At 39.8% G+C, this 14,244-nt stretch overlaps 1 protein-coding gene across 1 annotated transcript in view; it reads left to right on the forward strand.

Annotated features, from left to right (window-relative positions):
• The window catches only part of NDRG1 (N-myc downstream regulated 1), a 68,863-nt gene extending 55,524 nt beyond the window's left edge, over positions 1-13,339 (forward strand). The window contains exons 10-17 of the mRNA XM_074986634.1: positions 751-807; positions 1,683-1,786; positions 2,118-2,174; positions 3,535-3,586; positions 4,238-4,285; positions 9,120-9,155; positions 10,522-10,573; positions 11,572-13,339. Of these exons, the coding sequence (XP_074842735.1) occupies positions 751-807; positions 1,683-1,786; positions 2,118-2,174; positions 3,535-3,586; positions 4,238-4,285; positions 9,120-9,155; positions 10,522-10,573; positions 11,572-11,840 (675 nt within the window). The 3' untranslated portion in view covers positions 11,841-13,339. The remainder of the gene's footprint in view (positions 1-750; positions 808-1,682; positions 1,787-2,117; positions 2,175-3,534; positions 3,587-4,237; positions 4,286-9,119; positions 9,156-10,521; positions 10,574-11,571) is intronic.
• The last annotated feature ends 905 nt before the right edge of the window (positions 13,340-14,244 follow it).

A 14,244-nucleotide genomic window follows, 5' to 3' on the forward strand; every position in this document is an offset into this window, starting at 1 on the left:
AAGGGCGCTGCCCTCAGGGAGTATAGGACTGCTCTGTCCCCTGGGCACCCTCCCCTGCTGAGTCAACCTTCGGGCTGTATATATTGAACCCCATGCAGTCAGGTTCCCTTGACCCTGATGTACAGTACATCTTTAGGGCTCTATCCTTCCTGCAACCTGGGGAGGGACTAAAAGCTACTTAGTGGATGGGGCTAACTGGCTTGCATAATAGCTGACTTACCCTCACCCAGTAGCCTTGGCTCATCAAGTTCTATCTGAATGTTGGTGCTTTAGCTCAATGTTCATTTGGAATCACTGAGCCTAGTTAGGTGGTACTGTTGGATCTTGCCCCTTATTTCCTTGCAAAATTTTTTTCTCTGATCAATCTATTACATGTTTCTTGGGTACCAATTTAAGAATGCTATCCAGGTGCAGATGGTTTGTCCTGTGAGTAGCATTTAGTTGACAAATTGTCATAGTAATTTGAGATAGCTGACATGCTAAGAGAAATGATTACAGGAAGTATAGGACATTCTTACTCCCTCTGCTATGTTTGCCAGATTTAACTTACGTGCTCTCACTAGGTAAAGTCCAAGAACTATATGCTGCGAGGACTTTTCCAGAGTGGTTTGTGCTACTTGCCCTTCTAGTGCATTCTAACATGATTAGTAGTAAATATCTGATCTAATCACAGGAGAGCAGAGATCTTTCAGCTGACACATCCTCATTTTTGATTAAGCAGTTTAATGTCTCCCATTTAACTCTGTTTAGATTTCAGGATGGGCTCATGCCTTGCCAGATATGGTCATTTCACACCTTTTTGGGAAGGTAAGCTACTCTGAGGCTCCACTTGTTCAGCTCTCATGCAGTAGGGAATGCTAATGTCACCATCAATTGGTCTGCCAGAGTGTCAGTCACAACATAACAGGAATATTCTAGCCATTCCTTTGGCCACCCAACAGTGCAAATTTGTAATGTTTGAGGGGATTACATGTTGTGGCATATCCATAATTCCAGCATGTGGGAGGGGGCTAAGGCTTGCAGATTACTTGAGCTCAGGGATTCTGGGCTCAATTGTGCTTACTGATGAGGTATCAGATGCTACTGCCTACCTTTGGTCAAATACTAAATACTTTTTTCTTGATCATGTATAGTGAGACTTAATCTTCCAAAGTTTGTGAAGTTTCAAGACCTTGAAGCTTTACTAGTTCCTCTTGCAAAATTGAGTTCTTGCATAGATGTTAAAAATGAATATCCATATTGGTCTCATCATAATTACTAAACATTCCTTACCTGAGGTGTTTTTAAAAGTCTGTCTCTTAATCCTAAGTGTTTTTTAGCATTTTTAACCATTGCTTGATGCTATGCATCTCTTTAATGACTACTTATCCTCTGGATTGTTAGAAAGGATGTGGATTTCAGGCTGATTATGCTGCACATGTAAACGTCAATCCATGTAATGCTATGCAATTAAGATCCTTGAATTACTAAAACCATACACTTGAGTTTGGAACAGGTCTTTCAGACAACTTGCATTACTTCTAAAAATGTTACTGTTTGGTTTGAAAACACCCACGAGGATCAAGCTTCTCAGTGTCTTGCTTGTTTTTAATAAATCTAATTTCATTGTAATAGAGCAATGTTACAATGCCATTTAGAATACTAGTATCCTAATACTAAATGACACTACTTTTTTAATCTAGGAAGAGATTCATAACAACCATGATCTGATCCATACTTATCGCCAACATATTGTCAATGATATGAATCAAACCAATCTTCATCTTTTTGTCAACTCATACAACAGGTAATATACTTTGCTGTCCATTTAGTCTTTCCAGTGAAACATATTAAGCAATCGGCCAAGGGACTGCCAAATACCACTTACGCAGCATAGGTACACTCTAACAATGTCAAATCATAACTCCATCAAAGAGTCTACTTGAGACTCCACCAACAGGGTTTTTAATACTTCAGTGGCTAGCTAATCCAAAACTACAAATTTAAAGAAATTTTAGTTAAAGCTTTCATTTCATATACACAAGCTCTTTAGAGAGAACATATCTTGTTCAGAAATGTATAGCTATTAGCATGAGAACCTGAATTCCCATGTATTAAAGCTTTTTCTTAATTTTCAGTCGAAGAGATCTTGAGATTGAGCGTCCTGTTCCTGGGGTAAATGTTGTTACTCTGCAGTAAGTATTGCTGGTTCATATGAATTGGAAAAATGTAAATCTGTGGTATCTTTGAGTAACTATAAATGGCATGGAAGCTGTGACAGGAACAGTCTCTCCAAAACTGATACTCAAGACATCAATGATTCAGGAGTCAAATTAACAATCATCTTTACTCAAAAGAGCCGCAGGAGTGTGCTCTCACTGTCATTTACTAAAATACAAGACTTCATATTTTAAATAGTATAACGGAAAATATAGCTCTAAAATGATTGTCCAAGTACTATTTTTACCAGTTACAATTGCTTAACATAATAAAAGCATCCTGATTTGTTAACTAAATTAGTGTTTATGTACAGCAAGGAGACACATTAAAGATCCTCAGTGCTGTGGTATGATCCAAGGTTTTTTTTGCATGTACATGCTTCAGGTTTGCAATGGAAATAAAAGCTCCGGTAGACTCAGAATTGCAGATATATGCTGCTACTTGTGGATTAAAAAGTTTGCTTGGGGTTAAAACTTGGTACACATCATGGACTTAAGAGGCAGAGCAAATTCTTCCTGGAAAAGTTTCTTGACTTTCATCTCAAAGTTAGGTGTAAAGTGACCCTCAAACTTGTATAGTCCAACCTCTTCACTAATTCTGTTTTTAAAACTTCATTAGCCTTAGGGGAGGAGCAGTTTCAAAGATTCAACTATCTTCTTGTGTTCTGACCAGAGCCACAAGGGAAGCATGTCTAAGATGTGTAGTACTTGAAGCGGAGATTATGTAGTAAAGACAGTGCTTTTGTTCTATCCATGAAGGACTGCAAACCTCAGTTCAAGAGGTCTAAACTACTTGTTTAGAATGTAGATGTAGCTGGCTTAATTTTGGAGGCTATGCCATTTAAAGTAATCCCCTTGCAGTTTGAACAAGTAAATGTGACAAAAGCATGAGTGCTTTTACAAAGCGTTGATTTACCTGGGGAAGGAATAAAGACAAACTTGCTCGTTGTCTAAGAGAACCCAGTTTCTTCATGGGTAAGCTACATAAATAAAATTCTACCAAATTCATTCCACCCTTTTAAAAATATCAAGGAAATGGTTAACTTCCTTTTTTAAAAAAAAAAAAAAAAAAAAAAAAAAAAAAAAAAAAAAGCCTAAGAATTCAGGAAATAAGTGGAGAAAATGCTTGATTCAGCATATAAAAGGAGTCCTTGAATAATAAAACTAGTCAGTTATATTTTGGGGAAAGCAGATGCTATTTCTTGCTTCTATTCAACCAGGTCAAGGCCCTTCCAATCATACTAAAGGGGAGTTTGGGAAAAGCTAGGGCAAAAGTATAGAAGTGTTTGAAATGAGCATGGACATAACTATCACCTTGTACCTCTTTGCTCTGCAGATGCCCTTCGTTGCTAGTGGTTGGTGACAGTTCTCCTGCAGTTGATGCTGTGGTATGAATAGTTAGTTTTTTTGCATACTGATTAATACAAAAGAAAAAAGTCTCACCCCATATAGGAAAGTTCCTGCTTTTGACCCAGTAGAGAGCTGTCAGTTAAGTGTCTGCAGTGCTGTCTGGGTATGACTTATGACACCTCATGATGTAAGGAGCTAACTGAGGAAAAGTGAGCTAATTTTCCTTCAGATTGTCTTACAAATTCTCAGCTGATAAATAGAGGGTTTCCCTGGGTTACTCTGGAAGCAGTGTCACTTTTAGCTAGCCTTAGATGACTGACCTCAAATGTGCCTTACTTGGAATGTCCACTCTGACCATATAACTGCTTACTGGATTTGACCACCTAATAGACAGGTTTCCTCACTACAGTTTGAAGTACACAACTCTCTCTCCAAATACCTTGCTAACAGAGGTACATGTGGGACTAATAGATGAGAACAAAAATTGAGTATGTATTTTTAGAAAAGGGTGTGTGTGTGTGTGTGTGTGTGTGTGTGTGTGTGTGTAAAAGCTAGCCCAATATTTAGGTGTATCAAATTCAGGAAGAACAAAACAATTAAGGAAAAAGTTGCTGGATAAGAGAACCATGATGAATGAACAGAATAATGGTCTAGGATAAAAATAAAATGTTAACTCTTTTTCCATAAAGGTGGAGTGCAACTCTAAACTGGACCCAACAAAGACCACACTCTTAAAGGTAATAGAAATAGGTGGCAAATTACATTTTTGCAACAATGATGCAATCCTGTTGAATTTTTTAAACAAATGAGAGATTAATTTATCTTGTGTGGTACAAAACAGTGCATTCTGAGAATTTGTGCAAGGCAGTGTCTTGCACATAGGGAAGTTAATGCTAGTGAACAAAATGATTACTGGAGTGCAAAATAGAAAATAAGTCAGTAGTTCAAAACAGTATTTTGGGAGAATAATCTGCTTGCATGCTTCAGATTTGTCTAGGAGGGAAGATAACTCTGGGAGCACACTTCATCTTTTATTTTAAATTAAAGACAATTTTGTTACATATGACCTGTGCACAGTACTTTAAACTTGCAGAAAAAGACTTTAAGCTGTAGACTCGCTATTCAGAACATACAGAACTTTAGGGGTTGAAACCCTGAGTTAAACCTTCTAAAGAGGATGATACAGGCTTTATATTTAGAAAGTTAATCCTATTATGGTTTTTAAGAACGTGTTTGACAGGATTAGAAGGGCATTTTACTAAATAAAACTATTGTCAGAGCAAATTACTACTGCAGAATGAACTAGTCTGGCTCCTGCTAACAGGATATATCTGCCTCAAATAATGAAATATTTTTTCTTCTGGATTTCACAAGCCAGACCTTCTGTAGAATCAGTGTAATCACAAGTGATGATGAATGAACTTTCTCTTGTGTTGTCTTGTCAGGACCCAAACTGGATCAGAGAAACAGAACCATTTTTATAGTCTTTATATAGGTCAACTAACTTCAATAATCTTGTGAAGCTTTACCAAAAAAAGCAGTCCTGTAGCATCTTAATTTAAACATAGGCTTTATTAGGTAACGATCTTTCATGGGTAAGACTCACTACTTACCAACAAAAGCTCATTTCCTAATCAGTTGTTAGTCCTGTAGCGCGTTAGACTGCTTGGTTTTTGTGAAGCTACAGACTAACATGGCTACTCCTCTGAGCTTATGCAGTTCGGGTAAGATGTGCTTTGATCTGTTGAATGGTGTGTGTAGTATGTTTCACAAAATAGTACAAGGCCTTGGGAGGAGCATGGAGACAAACTAATCACTAAGCAAATATGGTTAGTTTTGACTGAAGGAATGAGAATGATCTACCAGATGTAGCTAAATCAAATTTTAGGTTTATGAGCATTAATAGCTTTGTTCTGGTCCATAGTTGCCCCTATGTATGTTGTGCAGTTACTGTTTTTCTTCACCCTGTGTGAGCAGATAAGGCATCTGGCCTGTAACGTAAACATGCTACTTGCAATGTCCAAGGTGCCTGGATTGCCCCACCTAAAAGAACTGTGATGCTGTTTCACTTCCTTCAAGTGTTCAGGGTCAATCCAACTGCCCCAACCATTTTGGTGACAGGTGCTTATGCCACACTGATTGCCCTTTCAAATGCTATAGGTGAGAACTAAAATGTACCTTATTTGCAGCTCCTGGTGTCCCAGCTGCAGATCCGCATAGACAAGCCCTCAGTTGTCTTAAAGTGTCTACACTGCGCATTAGGGGTGGGATTCGCCTGTTTGTGGGCTGCAGGGGGATTTGCACTTGTCATGGCTCGATAATGCCACCACTGCCACTTCAGAGCCACCATAGCTATACATACATGCATTGGAGAAGCCCACCCCTCACATGCAGTGTAGACTGTTTGTTTGATCTAAAGGAGATTATCCACCAGAAGAAAGGAATGTCTGAAGTTCACAAAGTGTTAGCTAGATAATGCCAGACTGGTACAGATATATCTGAGGAAACAATGTATGTCTGTGACATTCAGCTTTCCCATTTAGCTGTGATTTGATATTTTAAATATCCTTATGAAAGAATTTTTCTAATTAAACAGTGCACATGTGTTGAATGTTTGCAAAAACTTTCAACTTTTAAAAGTTAACTCATTTTGTCTAATTTACTGATTCCCTTCTTCCAGCAACAAGTTGCGACTGCTGTTGGATAAACATGTTTTTGATTTTTCACGCATTGTCCTACCTAGCTGCCCTTTTTACTATACTATGGGCTGCTTTCTAGGATAGCTCAGAATCAGCAACAGGCTTAATGTTCTTCCTGTGGCTTTTATCCAGCCCCTCTCTTCCCCCAACTCATAAATTCTCATCTCTGCCATTCTGCAGTGGGTGATCTCCTTACATGGGCACTCTGACATTGAGGTTTTGAGTTGTTAAATCCTGTTAATGGCCTACAAATGGGAATGTGTTCTTCTGCTAGCTCCTCCCAGAAAGGACTGCAGGCTTCCTGTAATTCACAACTTGGTTTATTTCTTTTCATAGCATTCACTGTGATAGACCTGTTCTTGTTGGTTTGATATTTGAGATGGACAAGCAGGAAAACTGAAGAGCTACAAAAAAGGGGGGGTGCAATCAATGCATTTTTTTATCCTTCTGCATTTTGTTTTATCTACACAAGAATGCAGGAGCAAGATTAGAAAGGCTAAGGCACAAAATGAGCTCAAACTAGCTACAGGCATAAAGGGAAACAAAGGCTTTCATAAATATATTAGAAACAAGAGGAAGACCAGGGACAGGGTAGGGCCACTGCTCAGTGAGGAGGGAGAAACAGTAATGGGGAACTTGGAAATGGCAGAGATGCTTAATGACTTTGTTTCAGTCTTCACTGCGAAGTCTGAAGGAATGCTCAACATAGTAAATGCTAGTTGGGAAGGGGTAGGGTTAGAAGTTGAGATAAAGTTAAAAATCACTTAGAAAAAGTAGATGTCTGCGAGTCACCAGGGCCTGATGAAATGCATCCTAGAATACTCAAAGAGCTGATAGAGGAGATATCTGAGCCTGTATCTATCATCTTTGGAAAATCTTGGGAGATGGAGATTCCAGAAGACTGGAAAAGGGCAAATATAGTGCCCATCTATAAAAAGGGAAATAAGAATAACCCAGGAAACTCCAGGCCAGTCAGCTTAACTTCTGTGCTAGGAAAGGTAATGGAGCAGGCTAATTAAAGAAATCATCTTCAAGCACTTGGAAGGTGGTAAGGTGACAGGGAACAGCCAGCATGGATTTGTAAAGAATAAATCATATCAAACCAATCTGATAGCTTTTTTTTGATAGGATAACGAACATTGTGGACAGGGGAGAAGCGATAGATGTGGTATACCCAGACTTTAGTAAAGCATTTGATGTGGTCACACATTATCAAAAAACTAGGTAAATACGATTTAGATGAGGCTATTATAAGGTGGGTGCATAACTGGCTGGATAGCTGTACTCAGTAGTTCTTAATGGTTCTCAGTCCTGCTGGAAAAGTGTAACAAGTGGAAACAAAGTCAAGTAGCACTTTAAAGACTAGCAAAATAATTAGGTGAGCTTTTGTGGGACAGACCCACTTCTTCAGACCATGGTTCTGGTATGGCTATGGTCTGAAGAAGTGGGTCTGTCCCACAAAAGCTCACCTAATTATTTTGCTAGTCTTTGAAGTGCTGCTTGACTGCTTTTTGTTTTGTTAGTGTATAGACTAGCACAGCTCCCTCTGTTACTATATAACAAGTGGGGTTCTGCAGGGGTCTGTTACAACTGGTTCTGTTCAATATCTTCATCAATGATTTAGATATTGGCATAGAAAGTACGCTTAAGTTTGCAGATGACACCAAGCTGGGAGGGGTTGCAACTGCTTTGGAGGATAGGATCAAAATTCAAAATGATCTGGGTAAATTGGAGAAGTGGTCTGAGGTAAACAGGATGAAGTTCAATAAGGACAAATGCAAAGTGCTCCACTTGGGGAGGAACAATCAGTTTCACACACACAGAATGGGGAGAGACTGTCTAGGAATGACTACAGCAGAAAGGGATCCAGGGGTTGTAGTGGACCACAAACTAAATGAGTCAACAGTGTGATGCTGTTGCAAAAAAAGCAAACATGATTCTGGGATGCATTAATAGGTGTATTGTGAACAAGACACAAGAAGTCATTCTTCCTCTCTACTGTGCTGGTTAGGTCTCAGCTGGAGTATTGTGTCCAGTTCTGGGCACTGCAGTTCAAGAAAGATGTGGAGAAATTAGAGGGGGTCCAGAAAAGTGACAATGATTTAAGGTCTAGAGAATGTGACCTATGAAGGGCTGAAAGAATTGGGCTTGTTTAGTTTGGAAAAGAGAAGATTGAGGGGGTGACATGATAGTGGTTTTCAGGTATCTAAAAGGGTGTCATCCTTTTGGCCTCTGAGGCTTGAACAAGTCAATGGACTTAAATTGCAGCAAGGGAGGTTTAGGTTGGACATCAGGAAAGTTTCTAACCGTCAGGGTGGTCAAACAGTGGGATAAATTGCCAAGGGAGGTTGTGGAATCTCCAGCGATGGAGATTTCTAACAATAGGTTAGATAGATGTCTGTCAGGGATGGTTTAGACAGTACTTGGTCCTGCCATTGGGCCAGGGGGCTGGATTCAATGGCTTCTTGAGGTCCCATCCAGTTCTAGTATTCTGATTCCCTTGTCTTTTTTATAAACAAATCTACCTCTTGTTGGGGTCATCCACAATTTTAGCCATTACTGCTGGCTTTTAATACTTGCAGCCATAAGGATCTTAAGTATTTCTTTCTTTCCTCACCACTGTGCCCTCTTGCTTTTCAGAGCTAGGGCATACCACTGAAATTCAGTAAGAGGAACAGAGTAAGGTTTACTAAGGCAGTAAGAAACCAGTGTTTATTTTATAAAAAGCCGTATTTCCTGCGACTCCAGCTTTCCTGTCTGTTCTGACAGGACAAATGTCAGGTACACAAACCTTGATTGTATTTTTTTGGTACAATCACTGAAGTCAAAGCTATTAACATTTTGCTGACCTACCATTTTGTTTTTCTTCTAGATGGCAGACTGTGGTGGTCTCCCTCAAGTTTCCCAGGTAAGCTTCTCTGAGTATTTTATAATAGTCCTATTTGTAGAATGTGGTGAATGGCGCCCATTCTGAAGAATATTCTTTGTTTCCAAATGTTAGCTGTGTGACCGGTCACGAGTAGTGGCATTCGGTCACCTGGTCTCTTGTCTGTAGAGACCAGCCAAACACAAAATAAAGGGTAGGATGGATGTTATTTCCACTAATTAAGCCTTAACTGTTTTTGCTGGGAATCTAGAAACATGATCTTTTGCTTACCCACTAAATTAACATGGCTTACTGCTTCTGAACAATCAAGTCAAACTGTTCGGGTTTTTGAGCTATTTATACTTGGGGGGAGGGGAAGGCAGGAAATAACTAGTTTGTTCTTACGTGCATTGATCTAGCTTAGCAGAATGAACAAGTATTTTGAAATAGGTTTAGCCTAAACATCAAGCTTCGTAGCCTGTTGTATTAGAAACACGGCAATGTATTGTTTTAGAGTGGCTTCAGTAAAGGGGTTGAATTATACATGTATGGGTATATATTTTGTTTCTATTGAGACAGGTGTGTTTAAAACGTAGGCATGAAATTTTGTTCCTAAGGAAGTGGAACTTGTAAACTGCTATAACTAAAAATGAAGATTGCATTCATAGTGTGATTAGTGCTAGGGAGGGGTGCAAGAGACACTCTGTCCGTGGCTTTGTTTGAAGTTTAGAGTAACACAGGCTTAATAAGCACTACCTGATAAGTACAAATACCCCTCCTTTTGATAGAAATAAAGCTAGACTACAAAAACACTATTCCACAAATGTACAGAATAAAGGAAGTTGCCTGCACTGCAAGGTGCAATCTTGCATAAGTTGAATTAAAAATCTTGTCACCTCCATTTTGTTACTTGAGTTACTGCTTTGCCTGGTAGCAGAAAAACACTCCTATGCCTGGTAGCGTGGTAGTTCCAGAACAGAAGCAGTCTTAAAATATGCTGGCCTAGTCTTACTCATTTTATTCAGGAAAAACTTGTCAATGCAGAACACACTTCAACTTCAACTATTGGGAATTGGGCTAGAAACTGCGATAAAGATTACCCACCCTAAATAGTCGTTTGTGCTTTGAGGCAAACTTACTTTGAACCCTCTTGCTCTATTAATTGCATAATCAAAACTTGACCCTGGTTCAAGCTGATTGAGCTAACATGTTACATATTAATATTCCTATATAGTAGGTATATAATGGTGGGGGTCTGGGGAGATGGCAGGGAGGAGAGAAGATCTGAACCTGGGGATTTTCTGTGTACCCATTAGTTGTGTATGACTACTGAGTGGGAGTCAGGCAAAGAATAAGGACAGAATATACTGCAATTACAGTAGTCATAAGCTTTCATTTTCTTTTACAGCCTGCAAAGCTTGCAGAAGCTTTCAAATATTTCATCCAGGGAATGGGATACAGTAAGTATTTTTTTAAATAAAAAGTAGCTGTAATAAGTTGAAGGCAGGCTAATAGAGTAAACTGTTGTCTCTGGATTTGGAGAGCACACCCCAGAACATCTCTAGTGCAGGCATAATCTTAGAGTAGAGGTTTGCTTTGTGTGCATATTGCCTGCATTCACAAATGCCTGGCTGTTCAAAATGAATTTTAAAACGTGGAGGAGAAAACCGAAGCCTCCTATCAACATTTTAAGTTAGCATCTTCTGTACACATGAGCTCGGCTGCAATACCTGGACTCTGGAGTACAAGTCTAAAATTGCTTTCCTTTAGAAATTGCGTGTTCCCTTTAAATTGTAGTAATCATCTGAGGCAGTTGAAGTGTCAAGGTCAGTTGAGGTAAAATGGCGAGTCTGTCTTAAACAACGAGAAGTCCTGTGGCACCTTACAGACTAACAGATATTTTGGAGCATAAGCTTTTGTGGGCAAAGACCTACTTCATCAGATGCATGGGTTTTGGGGACGGGGGGAGGGGGTTTAAAGGATTTACAAAGAGAGTCTTGTCAACTCTGGCCCTCCCCCTGACTGAGACTCCCTCTTAAATCCTCCTTTGAGGGTCTTTGTCCACAAGTTCATGCTCCAAAGTATCTGCTAGTGTAAAAGGTACTACAGGGATTCTTGTTCTTGAAGATAGACTAACTCAGGTACCTCTCTGATACTAATCTGCCTTAAGCACTAGTGTGAATTGAAAGGCAGTCTTTTTAAATGCCAAGCTAAGCTATTCTTTAGTCCTGTTCAATTTTTATGCCCGACTTCCCATGTGGACAATACTATTATAAGCACTGCAACTTCATGCATCATCAACAGTGGGACTCCTTACATGTGTAAAAATTCAGCATGTGCATAAGTGTTCAGAGTCAGAACCTTGATCCATGAGCTTGCGTGTGCAAGGCAAGGGCTTGCTCTCAAGCACACGGAATAGTTCTAGAAGAATCTGCTAATAAAGGACCCTTCTTTTCAGTGCCTTCGGCTAGTATGACCAGGCTTATGAGGTCCCGTACAGCATCTGGTTCCAGCACTACATCCTTGGAGGGACAGAGGAGCAGGTCCCACACTGGAGAAGGAACAAGAAGCAGATCCCATACTGGCGAGGGTGACAGGAGCAGATCCCATACTGGTGGTGATGGGTCCAGGAACCGCGCTAACACAGACACACGAATTGAGCTCACTCCTAACTCTGCAAGCAATGCTGAACAACCTAGTCCCAAATCCATGGAAGTTTCCTGTTAAGTATCTTTAAAAAAAAACAAAAACCTGGATGTAGTTTGAAACTGTAAGTCTTAATGGTGCCCACTGTGTATGGCAACAGTTGGCTGGTATTTAATCTCAAGCTTTTCAGTTAGATGAGCTCTGCTGAACAGAGTTCAATAAGGACCAAAGAAATTAAACATCTCAATTGCTCTATTTTTATTACTTAATATGGATGGTTGCTGCTATTGTCCTCTTCTAGCTGATGCCAAAAATTATGGCAGTGAACACATCAGTCATACTAAACTATCCCAATATCCTGCTCAAAGTTGAGAAACCAATAGGCCCACTCATTTTTAATTTGGCTAAATAGTGACCCAGTTTGTGCCACATGATTTTTGGGGGGGGAGGGGTGGCAGAAACTTAGAGGAGAGAAAGCAGTGTATTAAAGGTGACCTTTTGACAAAACATGGTACAGCCTCCTGTTGAAGCTGGTGTTTAATTGTGTATATAGTTTAATTTCAAATTGATGGGAGGAAAAATCTAACTTCTGCATTTATAGGTCTTCTAATTAGTATGAGTCTATTTTCCTAAGTATAATATGCTACAAAAATAGGCAACACTTTGTATTTGGGTTTTTTGAGATTTAGTTCAGGTTTCTCCCTCTGCCCTTCAATCCTAAGACTTGCTTAACCTAACAAAGACCAGCTTTAACTTTTATAGGGAAGTTAAACTATTTCTCTTTGGCAGGATCTTGAGCCAAAGAGCTTGCAACACAGCAAAGCTGATAGCATGGCTGTACATGCTAATAACTGGTCAGTGGAGGCAATTTTACTTCATTGGATGGCTTTTTTTCATTTTTGAAGTTTGAGGATTTTTGTGTGTTTAGCACAATTGTAAAACAGTTCTATAAATAGAGCCAGATACAGCTGTTAATTAAAGAGAAACTGAAGGATGGCTTGTAACTAAATACTGTATATTCATCTGTCACTAATTACTAGTGCCTAAAACCTCTGACTTTTGAACTTGCTGGTGCTGAGAAGTGTATTCTGCAGAGCAGTGGGAGGGGCAAATTTGTAACTGATAAACGATATTTAATGACTAAACTTAGCAGTGTGTGATTCTTCATGACAGTGTAACCTACCGATTAGCCTGAGGGATTTCTTCCATTGGAAATAAGTGGGTATGGCACCTTTCTACCACCCTCCGGTTTTCATAGCATTCTTCAGCTTTTCTTCCATATGTATTATGGCCATTCTTTCATTTGCTTTGACACTTTTGCTACATCACGAATCTTGTGTAGCTATGAAAAGTAAGATACTGCATAGTTAAATAGCAAGTGTTAATACCTAAATATTCTGGATAGTTCTCCATGTTCAGACCACAAGTTAATTTTAGGTTATTTGGCATTGACTTAACTATTGTGCAGTTTCTTTGGTAGGAAGGACAAAGAATAAAGTTGTTTGTGTAAAGTGTTATCAAAAGTTTTCTTAATGAACAATTTGTATTTATTTCAAAACAAATAAATGTGTAACTTTGCAGTGTGTTGTGTCTTAATCCCATATCTGAGCATTCATCTTTTGAAGATGATTGCTTTTTATTATCCTGTCCACGTGTTTCAATTCTCAGGCTAAGCTTTGCCTTCTATCAAAATATCCCTCATAGCTGACGTACTATCACATGGAAATATGTTGCAATGTGTCTGCTTTCTAAAGCTGCAGTAAAAGATTGGTTGTAGTGTCCCTGCACAGCAGTTGACTGACTGACTACATCTTGTTTAAGCCCTGTCCCGGCTGTCCCAACTCTTGGAAACTAAGGGCTGCACTCCTAGCAGGGAATAAAGGAATATGGGGGAGGGGAAGCAGCAAGCCCAACCCTGCGTGGGTGGGAGGGCAGGTGGGCATAGGGAGAGCAGCTTGTCTTGCACCAATCCTGGTGGGGGGCGGGGGTGCTATACATTGACTGGAGAGGCAGCTGGTTGGGCTGGCCCCACACACTGGGGCTAAGAGGGGCCTCAGGTCCCTGTGTGGTGTCTGTTTTCCCTGTGGGGAAAATGTGGTCACACCACTGCAGTGTGCTACTTTATACTGGGGTGGTGATGGAAGGGTTAAGACATCCTACACTTTTGTTTACCATCCGAGAAATTGCTGTGACCTTTCTCCTCAGATGGACTAAGGGAGGAAGAAGAGACAAAGGGCCTAGAGGTGGAGTGGATAGAAATCTTCCTTCAATCCTGTCCTCTTAGGAAGACTTCTGTCTCCCCTTCACCCTGCCTACCCCATTATGTATCTGAAGCTCTGCAATGGTGAGCAGAGCCTATCAAGATACTGAGGTAGCCTGAAATACCTACTTCATGTCTATGAAATGCCCCAGTATTTGGAAATATTTTTCAAAGTACCAGGCATGCTATTTGGGCATTCCTGTACACTTTGTTGCAGGAGGATTA

Source organism: Carettochelys insculpta, chromosome 2 (assembly GCF_033958435.1).
Source record: "Carettochelys insculpta isolate YL-2023 chromosome 2, ASM3395843v1, whole genome shotgun sequence".
Classification (NCBI taxonomy): domain Eukaryota; kingdom Metazoa; phylum Chordata; order Testudines; family Carettochelyidae; genus Carettochelys; species Carettochelys insculpta.